The sequence below is a fragment of the Chaetura pelagica genome, unplaced genomic scaffold (genome assembly GCF_000747805.2).
Source record: "Chaetura pelagica isolate M959 unplaced genomic scaffold, ChaPel_1.0 scaffold1598, whole genome shotgun sequence".
Lineage (NCBI taxonomy): Eukaryota > Metazoa > Chordata > Aves > Apodiformes > Apodidae > Chaetura > Chaetura pelagica.
This window is the reverse complement of record NW_009954269.1, coordinates 139,633-156,904: the sequence shown is the minus strand read 5'-3', so window position 1 is coordinate 156,904 and position 17,272 is coordinate 139,633. Positions and strand designations below refer to the sequence as shown.

At 55.8% G+C, this 17,272-nt stretch overlaps 2 protein-coding genes across 2 annotated transcripts in view; both read right to left on the bottom strand.

Annotated features, from left to right (window-relative positions):
* The window catches only part of PI4KB (phosphatidylinositol 4-kinase, catalytic, beta), a 15,525-nt gene extending 3,073 nt beyond the window's left edge, over positions 1-12,452 (bottom strand). Inside the window, exons 1-5 of the mRNA XM_010003790.1 lie at positions 11,526-12,452; positions 4,987-5,031; positions 1,188-1,415; positions 411-638; positions 25-134 (exon numbers count right to left, since the gene is read on the bottom strand). Of these exons, the coding sequence (XP_010002092.1) occupies positions 25-134; positions 411-638; positions 1,188-1,415; positions 4,987-5,031; positions 11,526-12,452 (1,538 nt within the window). The remainder of the gene's footprint in view (positions 1-24; positions 135-410; positions 639-1,187; positions 1,416-4,986; positions 5,032-11,525) is intronic.
* Positions 12,453-12,474: 22 nt separating this feature from the next.
* Positions 12,475-17,272, bottom strand: part of RFX5 (regulatory factor X, 5 (influences HLA class II expression)) — an 11,596-nt gene continuing 6,798 nt past the window's right edge. Inside the window, exon 10 of the mRNA XM_010003795.1 lies at positions 12,475-12,480. Within this exon, the coding sequence (XP_010002097.1) occupies positions 12,475-12,480 (6 nt within the window). The remainder of the gene's footprint in view (positions 12,481-17,272) is intronic.

Here is a 17,272-nt window from a genome sequence, read left to right as displayed (position 1 = left end):
CCACCCTGGCCAGCCCAGCCCCACCTGATGTCCCCAGCAGCGATGAACACCGGCTCCCGGCTCTCCTGGCTGGTGATGCTGTCCACAGAGAACTGGGAGATGTTGTCACAGCTATTGGTGTGAATCTCTGGCAGCTGGGAAGGGAAAAGCACATGAGGTGTGATGTGGTGGCTGATGAACCGCAATTCCCACCCCCTTTTATCCCAGGCAGGGATGGGGCCACCACCTGGAAGGGCCTTCCCATCCCACCTGTGCCAGATCCCAGAATGTCTGGAGTTGGAAGGGACTTTAAAGATCATCGAGCTCCAACTCCCCTGCATGGGCAGGGACACATCCCACCAGAACAGGCTGCTCAGACCCCCCATCCAACCCACCCGAGGGACGAGCCCCCGAGGCAGCCCCGGCCTCACCTCCACCTGCAGCTCCACGATGTCGTCCACAGACCAGGCCTCGTCGTCGTTGTCGTAGTTGGGGACGGTGCTGAAGCTGCTGGTCCTCTGCTCGTGGCTGATGCCGCACTCGGGCAGGTTCTCGGCCGAGCGGGTGCTGCGGATGCGGTTCTCGGGGATCCGAGCGGGCACGTTCGCTGTGTCGAAATTGTCACATTCAAGCACTTCAACGTAGATTAAATAGGGAGCCTGGGGGAGCAGAACCAGGTGTCAGTGGGCAGCAGCTGCTGCACCTGCCGGGCGGCTCCAGGAGGCAGCTCAGACCTTTCTGCTGGGGGGGTTGGGATTTTTTTGGCATATGGGTTTTTTGGAGGGCAAAGCTGAGCTTTTCATGGCTGTGGAACAGCCCCCGGGGGGTCTAGGACAACCCTCCACTGCCAACTCTCCTCCAGGAACCTCAGTGCTTATTAGCAGAGCTGTGCCACTGCCCTGATGCAGAGATGTCCTGCCCCAGAGATGTCCCTTCCTGCCCCCCCATGACAGGGCTGGACCTCCCCAAGGCCCCCACAGAGCCCATCTCAGGGGACACTCACTCTCAGGGCCATTTCTCCCCCTCCCAGCTGCCTGCACAGATCCCTGTGCCCATCACTCCCACCCCTGGAAGCCATAACGCAGCCCTCGGGACACCCCGAGTGTTTCTTCTCCTCACCACCCCCACGAGGGACAAACCCCCCCACCCCCCCCCAACCCTTCCCTTTCCAAGGAAGAGCTGCTCCCTCTCCCAGGCTGCTCTCCCACCTTGTCCTTGGAGTTGAGGACCACTGCCTGGGTGTGGGGTACCCGCACCACGTGGTGGTCGAAGCCGGCAGTGGGGAGCCAGGCGCGCGCCGGCAGCTTGTGGTTGAGCAGCGAGAGCTCCGAGATGAGCCGCTGGGTCTTCTGCTCCTTGGTGGGCAGGGTGGCCAAGCGCTTCCCGATGGCGATCAGGGACTTGATGAACTCCCGCTCGGGGGCGAGTCTGACGGGCTGGACAGACAAGGGCAACAAAAGGTTTGGGGGAGGAGGGTAGGGGAGCGTTACAAAGGCTGATTAAGGCACCAGGGGTTTCACAACCGGGCTCTAACAGCAGTGGGAGGGATTCCAGAGACAGAGGCTCTTCCCTCCCACCCTCTGCCCCACTCTTGGATGATGCTCCCGTGACCGGAGAGCCGGGCTCAGCATCCGGAAGCAGAGCAGGATCTGAGCACTTTTCCCCTCCCGTTGTGCTGCCCAGAAATCCTCCCCCCTGGAATCCCGGAGCCGCCATCCCTGCCGGAGCCCGCAGAGGGAGCACAGCCCGGGCTCTGGTTCCCTCGGCCCGGGCTCTGGTTCCCTCGGCCCGGGCTCTGGTTCCCGAAGCCGCAATCGCGGCTCAATTCGACCATTTTGCAAAGATCAAACGGCGCTCGGGAGAGGCCCCCGCACCTCGAGCCGAGCTCTGCTCGACTCCTTCAAGCTTTTCAATCAGAACAACAAACGATTGCAGCTGATTTTTGCCATTTAAGATGCGGAATTAAACTTGCAAGGTGCTCACTGGACAATCATGCTGGAGATGCACATGCAAAAAGCTACGGAGCGTGAGAAAAAGAAGCAAATTAAAAACATGGGAGAGCCAGGAACGGCCACACAGCAAAATAAAGGGATGGGAAAAAGAGAAGGATCAGTCTGGAGGTTCCCTTCTGGGAAAGGGCGTTTGTATCTGTAGTCCACGTCAAAAATCCTTCCGAAAAAAATACTTCCTGTCCTTCCCTCCACTCTGCTCTCCTGCCCACCCTGCTCGCCAGCACAGCCAAGGAGTCCTGGGGACAGGAGGAACCACTGGCACAGCAGCTGAGGCTGTGACACCCCTGTCACCTGCCAGGCAGAGGGCACAGATTTACAGCCCAGCAGCACCAGCTCCATTTCTGGTCCATGGATGCTCTGCTCCTTCTGACAGCTCTTCCATTGAACCTGCATGGCTGAGAGGTCCCTGCTTCTCTAAGGACCTTCTGGTGGGAATTTGGGATTGAGCCCAGGTGGAGTGACTGCAACCAAAGTCCTGGTTCAGACCAGTATCGACCTGTGTCTCCCAAGCACGTGTCCTTTACACCCCTTCTTCTCCAGGGAGCCCAAAGCATCTCCTGAAGCATCTTCTCCCTGGTTTACAGCAAGTAGAGTGAAGCTGTGCCAGCTCCAGGAGCATCCCAACGCCTCCATCACCATTCTGCACCTCTGATGTCCACGTTCTGGTTGAAAACCTTCAGGTCTCAGCTCCTCCGGCCAGAAACATGTGGCTGGGAAACATCCTCCCCATCCCATCTCTCTCAAAGACATCCCACCAAACTCTGCTCTGGTCTTTGGCATTATCAAGGGACCCAGGACATGAAGTTCCCCATCCTGTTCTGGACAGACAGCTCTGGAGAACTGCACCAGCTCCACTGGGGCTGTTCCTGGCTGAGGCACCGTGGGAAATGTCTTCAGTCTCCCCAGGAGCTCAAAGCTGGAGCTGCTGCTGTCCCAGCTCATGGACATCACAGTCCTCAAGCAAAGCCAAGATGATGGAAGCTGTTCTTCCCTCATCCTACCACCCGAAGGATCCTTCTGTTGCCCTGAGCCAACACAAATATTTACCTTCTACTTTCTACTACAGCAAAACATTTCACTGGCAGCGCTTGGAATAAACACACGTTCCTGTTCCTAAACTAGGCAGGGTTTGTGGTTCTGTTCTGCTAAGAGACACTCCAGGGGTGTCCTTCTCCCCATGTGGGTTCAAACAGCTTTCCAGGACTGGGCAGGGATGGTGGCATGGATCAGCTGCAGGTCCAGGCCATGTGTGAGGGGCTGGCAGAGCTCTGGCTGGTGGTGCCAGAGGCAGTACGACGAGGCTGCTCCAGGTTCCCAGCCCTCACATGGAGCTGGTTTTGCCTGAGTGAAGTTTAAACATCTCAAAACCCAGGGGGACCAGTAGGTGTTTCCCATCTGGATGCTTTCCACCTGCCCTCACCCTGACATTCCATCCCTCCTCTGCTCAAACCACCACATTTTATCACTTCAGAGTTTTAACCAGCAAAACCGTGGCCGTCCCCACTCCTGCTGCCCATGGGAGTGAGACCCACCCGATCTGCTCTCAGCTGGAAACTACTCAGCAATGAGGACCTGAGCTGCTGCTGGTCCCCTCAGCTCCCATCCCTGTCCTGGCAGGTCACTCACAGCTCAGTGCTGGCACCCACAGTGGGTTTATCAATGTGGCATAAACCCTCACAAAGAGCCCCGTGAAGCTGCCCCTGCCTGAAGAAACAGCCTGGGCTGGGGAAAAAGGTCTCTCTTGCCACCAGCTGGTCCTGGGTGACATGGTGGAGGTGGCTGAGGTGATGGCAACCTGCCGTGCCCGCGAGCTGGCACCAGAGTGACAGCACCAGGGGATGAGACTTTGGCCAAGAAGAACAGGAGGGGACAAAACCAAAGTGACTTCCTTAAAGTCGGGTGGGAAACTGTGACTAAGAGCCTGGTGTCCTACTTCCCACCAACCCACCTGCCAGGACCCACAGTGCCTGAGCATCCACCATCCCATCTGGCTCTTAAAACCAGAGGAGTTGGAGGAGATTTATAAAAAGGAGGAGCCTGCACTAGGGTGTGCTTGGGTTGAAACCTCGTGCCTTGAAGGTGTCCACAGCACGGAGGCTCCTGCCTGCACAGAAGGTGGGAAAATGTCCCTTCTGAAGGCCCAGAGGGATGAGAGCTGGGAATGAGTCAGGGAATGGATTGTGAAGGCTCCAAAGGCTGGAGTTCATCATGACAACCTGTCCTGGAGGATGGTCTGTGCGAGGCAGAGCTTCCCAGGGACGTGGTTTTGACCATGGACTACACATCCAATGTGTGGAGCCTGCTGGGAATCCCAGAGGAGAACACACACCCACTGGCAGGAAAGTGGCACAGATGAGCAAGATGCTACTGATTGGGAAAAAAAATAAAAGTCATGAAAAAGACTCATTTGGAAAGAAAAACACTGTCTGAGGGAAATGCTGGGTGTTGATTGAAAGACCAAAGTTGAACACACAGAAGGGGGTGGGGAAAAACCAATGATTGGTGGAAAAAGCAAATGAAATCTCATCTGGCAGAGAACTTTGCAGCACAACTCAAGGAAACAGCATTTCCTCTTTCAGCTGCGGGCGCCGCGCAAAGGTCAGCGCCTGCTCCGACCAAAACGGGCACATCAGCCAAGTCCCTCCCTCCTTGGTGGCACGAGGGCTTCTCTCTCCCTCTCTGCCTTTTTTTTTGGGGGGGAGGGGGGTGAGGAGGATGGAAATGAGCACCCAGTGCACCCCCCAGCCTCTCGGGGGTTTATTTCAGCCAAACCAGCACGAGTGGATTTGCCCAAAGCACGGTGCCGGTGGGTGGAGGGCGGTGGCTTTGGCCTGGCTGGGGGCTCAAGTAGTGCAGACACCAGGTGGAGGGACATCTGGGGACAGGAGGTGCTGGTGGTGCGTGGCCAGGGGGGCTCTGGTGGTTTTGGTGGCAGAGGAAATGCTGCTGTGGGGGAGGCAGGCAGCCCAGGCGCGGGACGGAACGGGCCACTTACAGGAGAGAGTGACTTCTCGAGACTTTCCGTGCTCGAGGAGAGCTCCTGGGAAACGGAGGAAAGGGGGGTTTGTTGGCGGGTTTGGGGGTGGTGTTTGTTTGAAAGGAGAGAGAGGAAGGAGGGAGAAGGGGAGAAAAAGCAATAGTTTAGCTCCAGGTTCAAAACGGTCACTTTTCATTGCAGTATTTAACTGTTTTCCCCCCTCCCCAACCCATCTCAGTGTCGCTGCCCTGGGCTCTGGGGTGGGAAGAGGCACCTAAACCAGCACGTGATGTTTCCAGAGGAACGTGACAATTCCATGGATCTCAACCTCCTCCAGTCAAAGCCACCAGACAGGGAGCAAGGCTGCCAGCTCATCCACAGGTTCTATCTCTAAACGCCACCAAACCCCCACAGATTTTCCCCATTTACATCCTTTAAAATGTTCTTCTAACCCAGGAGTGGAACTGAGGCTCCAGCTCTGACCTCCCTGGCTCACACCAGAGGCAGGAGCTGTGGGACAGGCAGGGATGCTCGGGATGATCCTGGCCACGGCAGCTCCTGCTCTACCTCAACACCAGCCTCTCCAACCAACAAAAACACTTCAGTTTTCTCCCGGGGACTATAATTTAGCCTCTGACTTCAGCAGATAAAATTAACTCCCACTGAAACGTTCCTAAAGATTAAAAGGACAATTAAACTATCGCCACATCCAAGCTGAGGTGCACAAACCATCGACCTCCTGTCCCTGCATCCACCCAAAGCTGCTCCCCTCCCCAGCGCCACCCTCAGAGCCCATAAACCCACAGTTTTCATGTCAAAAAGAGACACAATGAAGCTTCACACCCTTGAGACTGGGGTGTGACTGGTTTTAAAAATTCCCTTCCCCAAAAGCAACCAACGGGTCTGGGTTTAGTGCGTTAATTACAGGGACACACCAATTCCACCCGCTCACCCTGTCCACAAGGAACAACCGTGGTGGAATCCAGCAGACCACAGAGAAACCCCAACAGTGCTGAGGCCCCACGAGGCTCATGGGGAAAAAATTCCCCCGAGGATGCTGCACTGGGAGCAGGAACCCCTGAATGATCCATCATGGAGCAGGGAAGCTGGAGCTCCCACTGCCACATCCCAACTCTCCCAGCAAACCACAGCTTGACCCGTTGGAGCTTTGATCTCCTGGACAAGGACCTGTAGCACCAGCAGCTCCTGAGCTGGACCAGGCCCATTGTTCCAGGCTTGAGTGACAGAACCTGCTCCCAGCACAAGGCCTGGATCGGGAGAACAGGAATAACCAACTCAGAGCAGGAATTAATTCTCTTGCTCGGTGTCTAAACCCTCTGGCATAATCTCAGCAGTTCAGAACATGTTTGGAGCAGGTTCCTCCCCTCCTGCCTGTGCTTCCAGCAGTTGCCATTTCAGAGGTAGCTTCACTCCCCAACTCCAAAGGATGATGAGGGGCAGAGCTTGGCCAGAGGACACGGCTGCACAGGGACCCCCACAGCCCCAAGGGCTCCATCATTCCCTGCTCCCTACATTCATCACAGTGTGGCTCTGCCCAGGACACACTGGGGCAGCCAAACCCACTGCCCACCCATGGAAAGACATTTTTGGGGCCTTTGTTCCATATCTGGTGATTTCCCCAGCGAGGGCAGGTGGTCTGACAGCAGCCAGCCAGCAAACCCCAAGAGAAAAGCCCAAGGGGGAAGGCAGCTCAACCTGCAAGTAGATCTAGAGAAGTTTGGGTTCCTCCAGGTGCATCCTACATCACCCAAACCTTCCCACCCCTGCTCCAGCCACCCCAAAGCTTCCTGTGACATCTTGCTGGAACCCTGGGGCACAACCCTCACCAGCCCTGCTTGTGTTATGGGAAATGTAGAAGTTCTGGCTGCAAGACATCACACCAGGATGCCTGGAGGAATCAAGACTTGAGTGGCTGCTGCCACCAATGACCAAGTGGAAACCCAGGTCCCAGGGGATGATGCAGAAAAGGCATAAAACCTCCAAATTCAGCCCCATCCGTGGGGCTGTGGCTCACCCAGCAGTGCTGCCCCCTCAGTGATTTGCCACAGCAGCATCCAAGGTGACTCCCCAGGAGCTGCTCTTATCATGGCAGGGAAACAAGCTCTGCCTGAAAAAGCACCTTTGCTGGCACTGCTGGAGGTGCAATTCCAGAGGTCAAGGGTCAACACTCCTCCACGCCCAACTGGCAGAGGCAGGGCAGGGGCCTGGAAAGCAAAAGCCCAGGATGGGTGTGTTGAGCAACCCCCAAGGAAAAGCAGCTTTCAGAGCCAAGAGCTGTTGCGCACGACGTGGGGCAGAACCGAGGACAGATCTGCTCACAGACCCCCTGTGGCTGCTGCTGAAATAAAACCCACCCCTCTGGGGGGTGTGAAAGCTGCTCCCCCCCTGCCCACACCAGCACCCCAAGTCAGCAGCGAGACACCAGCTCTGCAGAGGCTGCTGCCTCCCAGCAGCCAGCCTGGATTCTTAACTGAATATTCAATTAGCAGCTTTCTAATTAACTTTTTTTTTTTTTGAGATGACAAGTGGAACCAGTTCAGCCAAACGTTCCTGTTCACAGGGAGAAGCCAGTTTGCCCAGCCCTCTGCACCACCAGCCCAGCCCTGGGCAGGTGCTGGGTTCAGCTAAAGCAAATTATTCCCACTTAGAAACAACTGGTTTCAATCCAGGTGGTAAGGAAAAAAAAAAAAGCGCCATTTCCCCCTCCCTGCTCTGAATATTTTGAACCTTGATCTTGGCTCGTGAAGGACCTGAGATGAACCACACCTCTCCAGGCAGGCAGTGTGATTTATTCCTCCCAGCCCCAGGAGTTAAACCACAGTGGGAGGCAGCAGGACACAGGGAGGATCCTCCCTGTCCCATCCAAGGTCTCACATTTTGAGGATTCTGCCCTAATGTTAAAATTACTGAAACTCCAGGACTTGTCACCACAGTCCCAGGTTATTTTTTTTTTAGGGACAGGGTTTAGCACCAGCCTCAGCAGAGGGTTAAACAGTTGGACTTGATGATCTTCAAGGTCTTTCCCAACCAGGAGGATCCCGTGGCTCCTTGGTGCTGCCACGCTGGCAGGGACACCAGGGTCACCAGGGGAGCTGGCAGGGAGATCAGCTGTGGATCAGCACCCGCTGCAAATCCAGCACAGAGGGAACGGGAGGGAAGGAGCTCACAGCCCCGTGGTGGGAATTAACCTTTGCAAAGTGTTTTCCAAAAGCAAGAGCCCAGTGAGGAACACCAAGGGAGCAGCGGCGCATCCCAGGCACGTCCATCCCCCAAAACACCAACACAGCCGCTCAGCTCGGGGGGTGCAGACCCTAGGGGGGCTCGTTCATTCCTGGAGGGGTTGGGAACCCGAGGCCAAGGCACCTGCAGAGGCAGCAACACCCACCTGTGCACCCACCCCAGCCGGGAACTCGCTGCACCTTGACAGTAAATCCCAAATCCCACTGGGTTTGTGGAAGAGGCAGTGCTAGAAACCACCCCCCAAAGGCAGGGAGGGTAAAGTGCAGGAGACCAGACAGGGAACCACCTGTTCTGCTCCTGCTCCAAGACCAGGAAGGGAGCAGGAAGGAGAGGAGCATCCCACAGGGACAGCGGCCACTGCATCTCAGATCATCTCTCTCCTACAACAAATCCTTCTCAGCCTGCCCTGTTCCAGCATCAGGTTCCAGCAAGTTCTCAAGTTGCTCAGGTGGAAAATTCAGTGCAGAGCAGCCCCAGCACTAAACTAATCCAGCCTTTGTCTGTAAATGGATCCGACAACAAGACACACCTGGATCTGGCAGAACACGCAGCTGGGCTGGGAGAATGGCCAAGCCCATCACCACCAACTGGAGGGACCCAAGATGACAGAAGCTTCAAGCCTTCCCTTTGCAGGGCTTGAATTGAAAAGTAACAAACACAAAACAGTCGATACCATCAGAACCAGGTCCTGGGATTACGTGACAGATGCACAACCTGGTGAGGATTAAAAACCCACAGCACTAACAGCATTGATATAAAACCTCTCCTGCCCGTTCTTCGGTGCTTATGCAGCATGAAGTGACAACTGGAACTTAAAAGACCTCACAGAAATAATTACTCTCCAGAAACCAAGTGCCAGAGCTGCAGGTGACCAGGAAAGGGAGAGCTTTGTCCCAGAGGTGACCACTGCTAAGAGCTGCTCCCCACCACGCTCTAAACCCAAGGAGCCTTTAAGCAGCATTAATTCCAGCTCTGGGTCTGACTCAGCTAATCCCAAGGGCAGGGACAGAGGCACCTTTAAGAGCCTTGCAACAGGGAAGACCTGGCACCATGTCCAAGGAAGACATGGAACAAAGGTCCAGGGGAGAGACACAAACCCAGAGTCCAGAGCAGGTGACCTACAGGAAACACAGAAGCAGCCAAAACTGTTCAGTGGAGAGAAGATTTGATGGGAGATGGGAAAATCACCCCAAAATTGTCCAGTGGAAAAAAGATTAATGGGAAAATAACCCAGACAGGCACAGAGGGGGCTGCAGAGAAGGGAACATGGTGCCACCACTGCCTCAGTAGAGGCTCCAGTAAGAGAGTCAGTTTGTAGATTAAGTATTGAATTACAGAATTTGCTGGAATTTACACCAGATCTGCCTGGACCCACCACCACCCATTGCTGGTTTCAAAGAGGAGGGATCAGATCCAGCACTTAAAAGAGGTCCAGGAGTTGGCTGGGGATACTGGGAGGCCAGGGAAGTTCTTGGAGCACCCCAAGTGTCCCTGTTGCTGTGCAGGGAGCGAAGAGCTCATCTGGCCCCTGTATCAAAATACATTTCAGTTGTTGCCAGGAGGAACCCTCCCCAGCTCCACTTTCATCCATCATTCATGCAAAGCTTCAGTTTCCATTATTGAAGCAGCTGCAGGCAGGGTGAGCAAAGAGACCTCGGCCTGTCCTGCTCTCCACCAGCTCCTTGTTTTCCACCCACGGGCAGAGACATGAAAGATTCATTCACCCATCAGCAAACACTGCAACCCTGAGAACCCCGGGGAGTGAGACAGGGTGGGTTGAGCTGAAACCAGCCCAAACAACCGCCACTTCCCACCTCAACACCTCCTCATCCTCAGGAGCCTTCCCCAAACCCAGCAGACAGGCAGGACAGCACGTGGCCCCTTCCAATGATCTATAACCCAGCACGGAGCCAAGGGAAAGGGGGAATCTCAGGCGAGGCAGGAAAGCCAAGGAATGCTGCCACCCTTCCAGAGCAGTCACGAGATCTGGAGTGTCCAGACAGAGCCACAGGGAAGTGGCTTCCAAGGTCTCATCCACATGAGATGACCCAGAAAAGGAGCTGCCTGGTCAGCACAGCTGCCAAGCCCCACTGGGACCAGAACTTAGGACTTATGACCCATTTCTGAGCCATCCCCACAGGAGAGGTGAACCCCCTCCCCGGGGAGCTGGTCACCTCTGGAATCAGGACAGGGAATAAGTGTTTTCCTCTGGTTTGGTACCAAACCTGCACCAAGCACCAGCTCACCCAGCCCTGATCTTTCCCCATCCCAGCCTGATCCTCCTGCTCAAACCCACCAGCCCTTCACAAACAAAGCTGCAAAATAAAAACTCCTTCTTTCCAGCTTCTTCCCTGCAGCCTCACATCCCTCCACCAAGGACGCTGCTCATCCTTCTCCTCCCAAAGTCTCTGTGTCAGCAGATGTGGGAAATGAATAATCTGCGTTTGCTCCAGGAGAAACACTGGCTGTCCCAGCAGGCCCCGACACAGCTGCTCAGCTCCAAAGCCACTTCTGTGCCCAGAACGTTTTGACACTTCAAACCAAACACCACAAATCCCACAGGAGCTGCAAGACACGCAACACTTGTGTGCCTGAGTTCACCTGTGGAATTGTTGTTTGCTTTGGTGTTAAAACATCAGCACCCTGGGAACTGGAAGTGTTCCCCCAGTCCAGCCCCTCTGGCAGGGAAAGCCCAGCTTCCCACTGGTTCTGAGCTGGGAAAAGGCAGAAATCCAAAGCAGAGCTGGGACAGGACAAACCCCAGAGCTGCAGCTCCTGGCCCTCCAGCAGGGTGGGAGCCCTCCAAGCTGCTTTTGGCTGGGACTCCAGGACAGTGGAGCTGGTGGTTTATCTGCTTTCCTGCTCTGAGCTGCCCAGGGCCTCCCTGCCTGCAGATAAACCTCGTCCTTGCTAAATCTGAGCAAGTCGGGACAAGGAGGAAATCAGATTTCCAGCAGTGCTCAGATGGCTGCAGATTGCAAAACAGAGAGGCCAAGTTGCTGAAACCATGTGGGAGTTCAGCGACTCGGTCCTCCTGACCCTGCTTCCTGCCTTACCTTGGAGCCACCCAACATCCCCCCTTCCCCTTAGCCCAGAAACCTTCCCCCTGGAGCCCCAGCACCCTGGAGCACGACCCACCACTGCACCTCCATTTGCTTCGAGGCACAGGAATCAAAACTTCAACCATCTGCAGCAACTAGGACAAAAAAACCCTCCATGGAAGAGGAGGAGCTGTGAGATGGGAACCAACAGCAGGAGCCCAGCCCTGGGACAGCCTTGGAGAACCCCAACATTACCTCCTCCTCGCTCTCGACTTTGGGGTTGCTGGCTGTGCGCTTCAGGTTGCTGCTCAGGCTGATGGTGACGGTGGCGTCTGACTTGGACCTCTGGTGAGTCCTTTTGGAAGGAGACAGCCCCATGTCGGGTGCCGGGCTCAGGGACGGCAGCTCCCTCTTCTTGTGAGCTGGTTTCAACTCGTCCGAGAGGATGAGTTTCCGCAGCTTGGTCCCACGGGAGTGTCGCTGAGTGGAGATGTGCATGTCTGAGGAGTAGGCGCCCAGCAGCAGGGCACACTGCAGGGAGAAGTTGATGCTCTGCCGGCAGCGGTGCACGATGTAGGGCTTGATGGCATCGCCCACGTCCTCGTCCATGTGAATGTACATGTTGAGCAGCTGCGGCAGGTAGAAGTCCACGTCTTCGTTCCTAAAGCAGAACAACCTATTCCCAATGTAAGCCTGCACACCAGGTTCCTTTGAGTTGTACAAGTATGAAATGGCCATGGAGATATCAAAGAGTTTGGACTCAAAGAGCCGGAGGAGCCAGGACTGCTTAGCAGAGTTGTTCTTCTGCCGCTTCCGGGCGGTTTTCACCGTGTTGGCCACGGTCTCATCATCCTCCTCCTGGATCCTGGAGCCCGTGCCTGGAGGATCATCCAAGCACCTGATCTCACAGCCCTCCCCAATGTCCCCGTTGGCCAGGTCCCCTGCAGGACACGGGGAGTGCTCGGCCTCACCGCCGTCGGCCGGGTTGGTTAAGCTGTCGGAGGAGACGCCGTGCATCAGCTTCACCTTCTCCAGCACCTCCTCGCAGGCCTTCTTGGCCACCTCGGGGTCGATGACCGCCAGCTCCCCGACGCCCTCCGTGATGACACTGAGGGAGGTCCCGCCATTCCCCTGGGGCTCCAAGCCTGTCCCTCGGGATGGGTCTCCAACAGAGTCTCCCATAGCAGCGGCGGGTCCGCGCGCTTCAGAGCTGGAAGGAAAGGAAGACAAAAAAGGAGTGAGACCAGCCTGGCAGTGGGAAAACAGGGATCCATGCAGGGATAGGCCTCAAGGGAAACAGAGAGCTGGGGGGAAGCTTGGTGCCAACCTCTTCTGGAAGTCTAGAGAGGGAAGGTGCTCCAAGCCAACACAAGCCAGCCTGGTGCAACGTCATGTTGGGCTTGAGAGGTACTCTCAGTGCCCCTTCCACCCAGAGCTGACAGAGAGCTGTGAGCATCTACCAGCCATTATGCACCATTTTCCTGTTACCATGACGATAAAAAAAACTGAGCAAGCCAAGAATGTGAGAGGGGGAAAAACCCAACAAAGGCCATGCTGGTTTGTGCTCTCCCCCCAGGGACTCTGCACCACCTGGGACCAGGGCCTGGGCAGGCCCCGTGGCTCCGCTTCCCTCACGTTCATCTTCTGCTCAGTTCACTTCCCCTCACGACTGAGAGAGGCCACGGAGCTCCCAGAGTGAGATCCCAGCGAGCAGAGCCTGAGCAGGAACCAGGTTTGTGGCCACAAGGTCCCTGTCCCCAAAGCCCAGACCCTCCTGCCCATCCTCGCCAACAATTAGCACTTAATTACATTTTAAAAAGGAGGTAAATGAGGGACTGGACACACTTCCTCATTCCCCATCTCACTAAAAGAACAGCACTGCGTCTCTGTGGGTGACCCACGAGGAGAAAGGCGGCCAGTGCTGAGTGAAATTGCCCTCTAACAATAAGATAAGGCACTTGATTCACCCCAAGATCATCCCCAGGGCCCTGACTGCTTCCCTGGATGGCCCCGACGCTGCAGCGCGTGACCAGCAGGAGGGCACAAGGCCCCGCACAGACCTGAAGCCCTGCACACAGACTGCCAGTTCCCTCCTGCTTTTCACATCCAGCACGGGAGAAAAAAACTCTGACTTTGGAAAAGAAGTTCACTGAGCCATTTTCTGCCCATCTGCTCCCCCGCAACCCCAGCCCCTGCACCACTGGGGTCTCACAACGAGGTGTTTCCCCATTCATTTAATGACTTGGTTTACATCTGTTAATTTTTACAAGCAACTACAGCTCCTGAGGCGGGAGAAAGGGGCGAGGAAACCTCTGGCATTTCTTCCTAAATATTCCAAGTGAGTGAAAAGGAGGTCGGTGTGTCCAGAGCTGCTGCCCAGAGCCCGGTTTCCTCCTCTTGTTTTCCAAGCACTTAAAGCTCCAACTAGAAGGTGGAAAAGCCTGAGCAAAGTTCAGCTCAGTCTGAACCCGCGTGAATCGCATCTTTCACCCTGTCCACACACAACGTTTCCCTCTGTGCCCGCATTTCCCTTTGGTACAAATCCCACATGCTTCAAATACTTGTGGTCATTAGATCCTAAGGACCTCACGAGCTGAGGGAAGTTGTTTTTCCTTCTCAGGGAGCCCAGCCTTGCCCCAGACCATCTAATTTTTAAATTAACGCCAGGAGAAAGGAGATCCTGGGTGGAACTTGGGATGTGAGGAGGCAGGAGTGGAGCCTGGCCCAAGAAGCAGCCACACAGAGCTCTGCTGGTGTGGGTGGGAGCTCTCTGGGGTCCTTCAAACACTCACACCAAGACAACTGGGGTGAAAAATTAAAATAATTTACACATTTACTGGAGGCATCTGCCAGACTCCCAGAAGTGGCTCCGTAGCCACACATCAGGTGCAGAAGTACCCCAGAGCCTGCAGAGCCTTCCCCAGCCCCTAGGGATTCATCCAGTGCAGGGAAAGGTTTCAGGAGCCCTCCCTGCCAGTGGAGGGGAAGGGGGGGCAGGATCCCATCCTATCCAGGGCAGCCTGGATCAGCCTGGTACTGCAATTCCAGGTGTTAAACCTCCTGCTCAGGAGGGCCTGGATCCGACCTGCCCTACTCACGCACACGGAATCCCGACGGCCCAAGTCCTGGTGAGTGGAGCTGCTCCCAAACTCCTGGATCCTTTGGCACCTTGGCCAGGCCAGGGAGGCCGGGGGGGGCGGGGCAGAACGGCCAGAGCTCCCAACTGCTGAGTGGGTTAAGGATGGATTAAGGAGCTGGGCAGGATCAATCCACCCCTGGGCCTGCGGGGTCACCGCGGCGCCGCAGCCTCGGCTTTCAAACCCAGGAGCTGCTTTTCTGTTTTTAAATCTTTTTTGAGCAGCACTATTTTGCTCTTCAGCCCCCCCGGCCCCTCACCCCGATACTCACACACCCTCTTGGTTGACATCCCAGGAATGGGGCCCAGGCCCACCAAGGTCATTGGGCCCCCTTAGCCACACATCAGGTGCAGAAGTCCCCCAGAGCCTGCAGAGCCTTCCCCAGCCCCTAGGGATTCATCCAGTGCAGGGAAAGGTTTCAGGAGCCCTCCCTGCCAGTGGAGGGGAAGGGGGGGCAGGATCCCATCCCATCCAGGGCAGCCTGGATCAGCCTGGTACTGCAATTCCAGGTGTTAAACCTCCTGCTCAGGAGGGCCTGGATCCGACCTGCCCTACTCACGCACACGGAATCCCGACGGCCCAAGTCCTGGTGAGTGGAGCTGCTCCCAAACTCCTGGATCCTTTGGCACCTTGGCCAGGCCAGGGAGGCCGGGGGGGGCGGGGCAGAACGGCCAGAGCTCCCAACTGCTGAGTGGGTTAAGGATGGATTAAGGAGCTGGGCAGGATCAATCCACCCCTGGGCCTGCGGGGTCACCGCGGCGCCGCAGCCTCGGCTTTCAAACCCAGGAGCTGCTTTTCTGTTTTTAAATCTTTTTTGAGCAGCACTATTTTGCTCTTCAGCCCCCCCGGCCCCTCACCCCGATACTCACACACCCTCTTGGTTGACATCCCAGGAATGGGGCCCAGGCCCACCAAGGTCATTGCTCTGCTCCCTGTAATTCCCAGGGCTCCCCAGCTCCAGCACCTCCACGTCTTCCCGTGATTCCTGTCACCATTTGTCACCCACATCACGACGCACTATTTACCTCTCTAGGCTCAGCATAACTCCCCCATCCCAGCTCCGCGGGGATACAAACCCCATCAGCTGCAGACAGTGAAGCAATCCCGTCTGGAAAACAGGCTGAGCTGAATTCATGTGGTTCATCCTCCACCCACAGCCCTAACGGGCCAAGTTTCTCCCCGGTGAAACAGCCTCGAGGTTGGTGCTTCAACATGAGAGGAAGGGAAGACCCTGCCAGCACCCAGGGGGCAGCCAGATGTGGGTGCAGAGATTCCAGAGCTCCTCCAGGATGGACAAAAACAGAGGAAGAGCTACAGGAATGGAGCTGGGGCTTAGCAGGAAAAAAAGAAAAGTCTCTCTCCTGCCTGACTTGAATAAGAAATATTAGCCCTGGCAAACAACCAGGGGACAGGATGAAGCCTCACCAAGACATCTGGTCTCTATTATCCTGCATTACTTTTTGTTTTGCTCAGCACTGACGGCCTTCGACATCTTGCTGAGCCTGATGGAAGGCCCCAGGAGCTGGGATGGGGCAGAAAATGGGACAGAAAACACCAGGGCAGGGCTGGGGGCTGGAGGAGGAGGAGGCCCTGCCAGTACCCCTGGCCAGGGGAGAGCCCCTGCCCCTCAAAGAGCCCCTCTGGACCCTCTGCAAAGTCGATGCTCAGAGGTTGGGGAAACTGAGGCATGAGGGGATGGTGCCTGAGTGTGAGGTCACCCTCTGCCCACAAACCCCCACTGCTGCCCCAGGGCTGCCCCCCATCAGTTCAGCAGCACCTTGCCAGGGAACCAACAGCAGAGGGGAAGCAAATCCATTAATTATCAAGAAGAAGAGGAGCCTGGAGCCCAAGACACACGGCACCACCAGCAACTTCCCTACTTAAAAAAAACCAACTGTGGGAGCACTAAAATCCCTCTGCCCCAGCCCTTTGGAAAAGGTGTCCTTTGCTGCAGAAGGCCAGGCAACTCTTGCAGCCCCCTTCACACATACCACAGCTGCTGCTCATCCCACAGTTATTCACACCAACACCTCCAACTTTTTACCCTCTTCCCTCACACCTGAGGAACATTAATTAAGATCCCTGGGCAGGAAAGGACAAACCTTCCCATCCCAGCAACCTGCTTCCCAGCTCTTAAACAAGCCAGGCTGGCCCAGCCACCACGGGAAGTTTCCTCCTCCCAGTGATCACAAGGTACTTTGTGCCTTAACATTCCCACACTCGTTTATGTAAATTCAGTATTCCAAGTTGCTGCTGGTACCCACAGTCATCCCTAAAGCACGACTTGAAATAAGCTGTGAAGACAGCACGGAAGGAGGGAAGGCAGGAGCCCCATGTCCCTGGCTCTGATGGCAGCTCCTCTCCTCCTGATCCAAGCACAGCCCCTGACCATCAGCTGGGCTGTATGGAACACACCTTCAATCCCAATCTCATTCCCAAGCAAGAAGCTGGAGACCATCCTCTCCACAGAGCAGAGGGCTGGGCTGACTCCACAGGAGCAGATCCCTCAGCATTCCAAGGAGCAGCCTCTGCCCCAGCCTCTCCTCAGGCCCCCCGGAGGTGCTGGAAACCAGCACTTCCACCCACACCCACTGCCTTCCCCACGTGCTGCTCCAAGTTTCACCACGGGTTAAAGAGAAGTGGGGGTAGCAAAGAGAGGGATCAGGTTGTTATTTATCGTGCTTGGAAGTCCCTGTCAACTCGAAGCAGAAGTTCCGTAAGGAAAAAAAAAAACACAACAACAAAGCACTGAGAGGTCCAACCCCCCCACAAACACATCCCAACAAACCAGCACCCACCGAGCGGGCACCTCACACAACATTCCCGGGCTTTAAGGAGATATTTTGGGGCAATTCCAACGCGCGA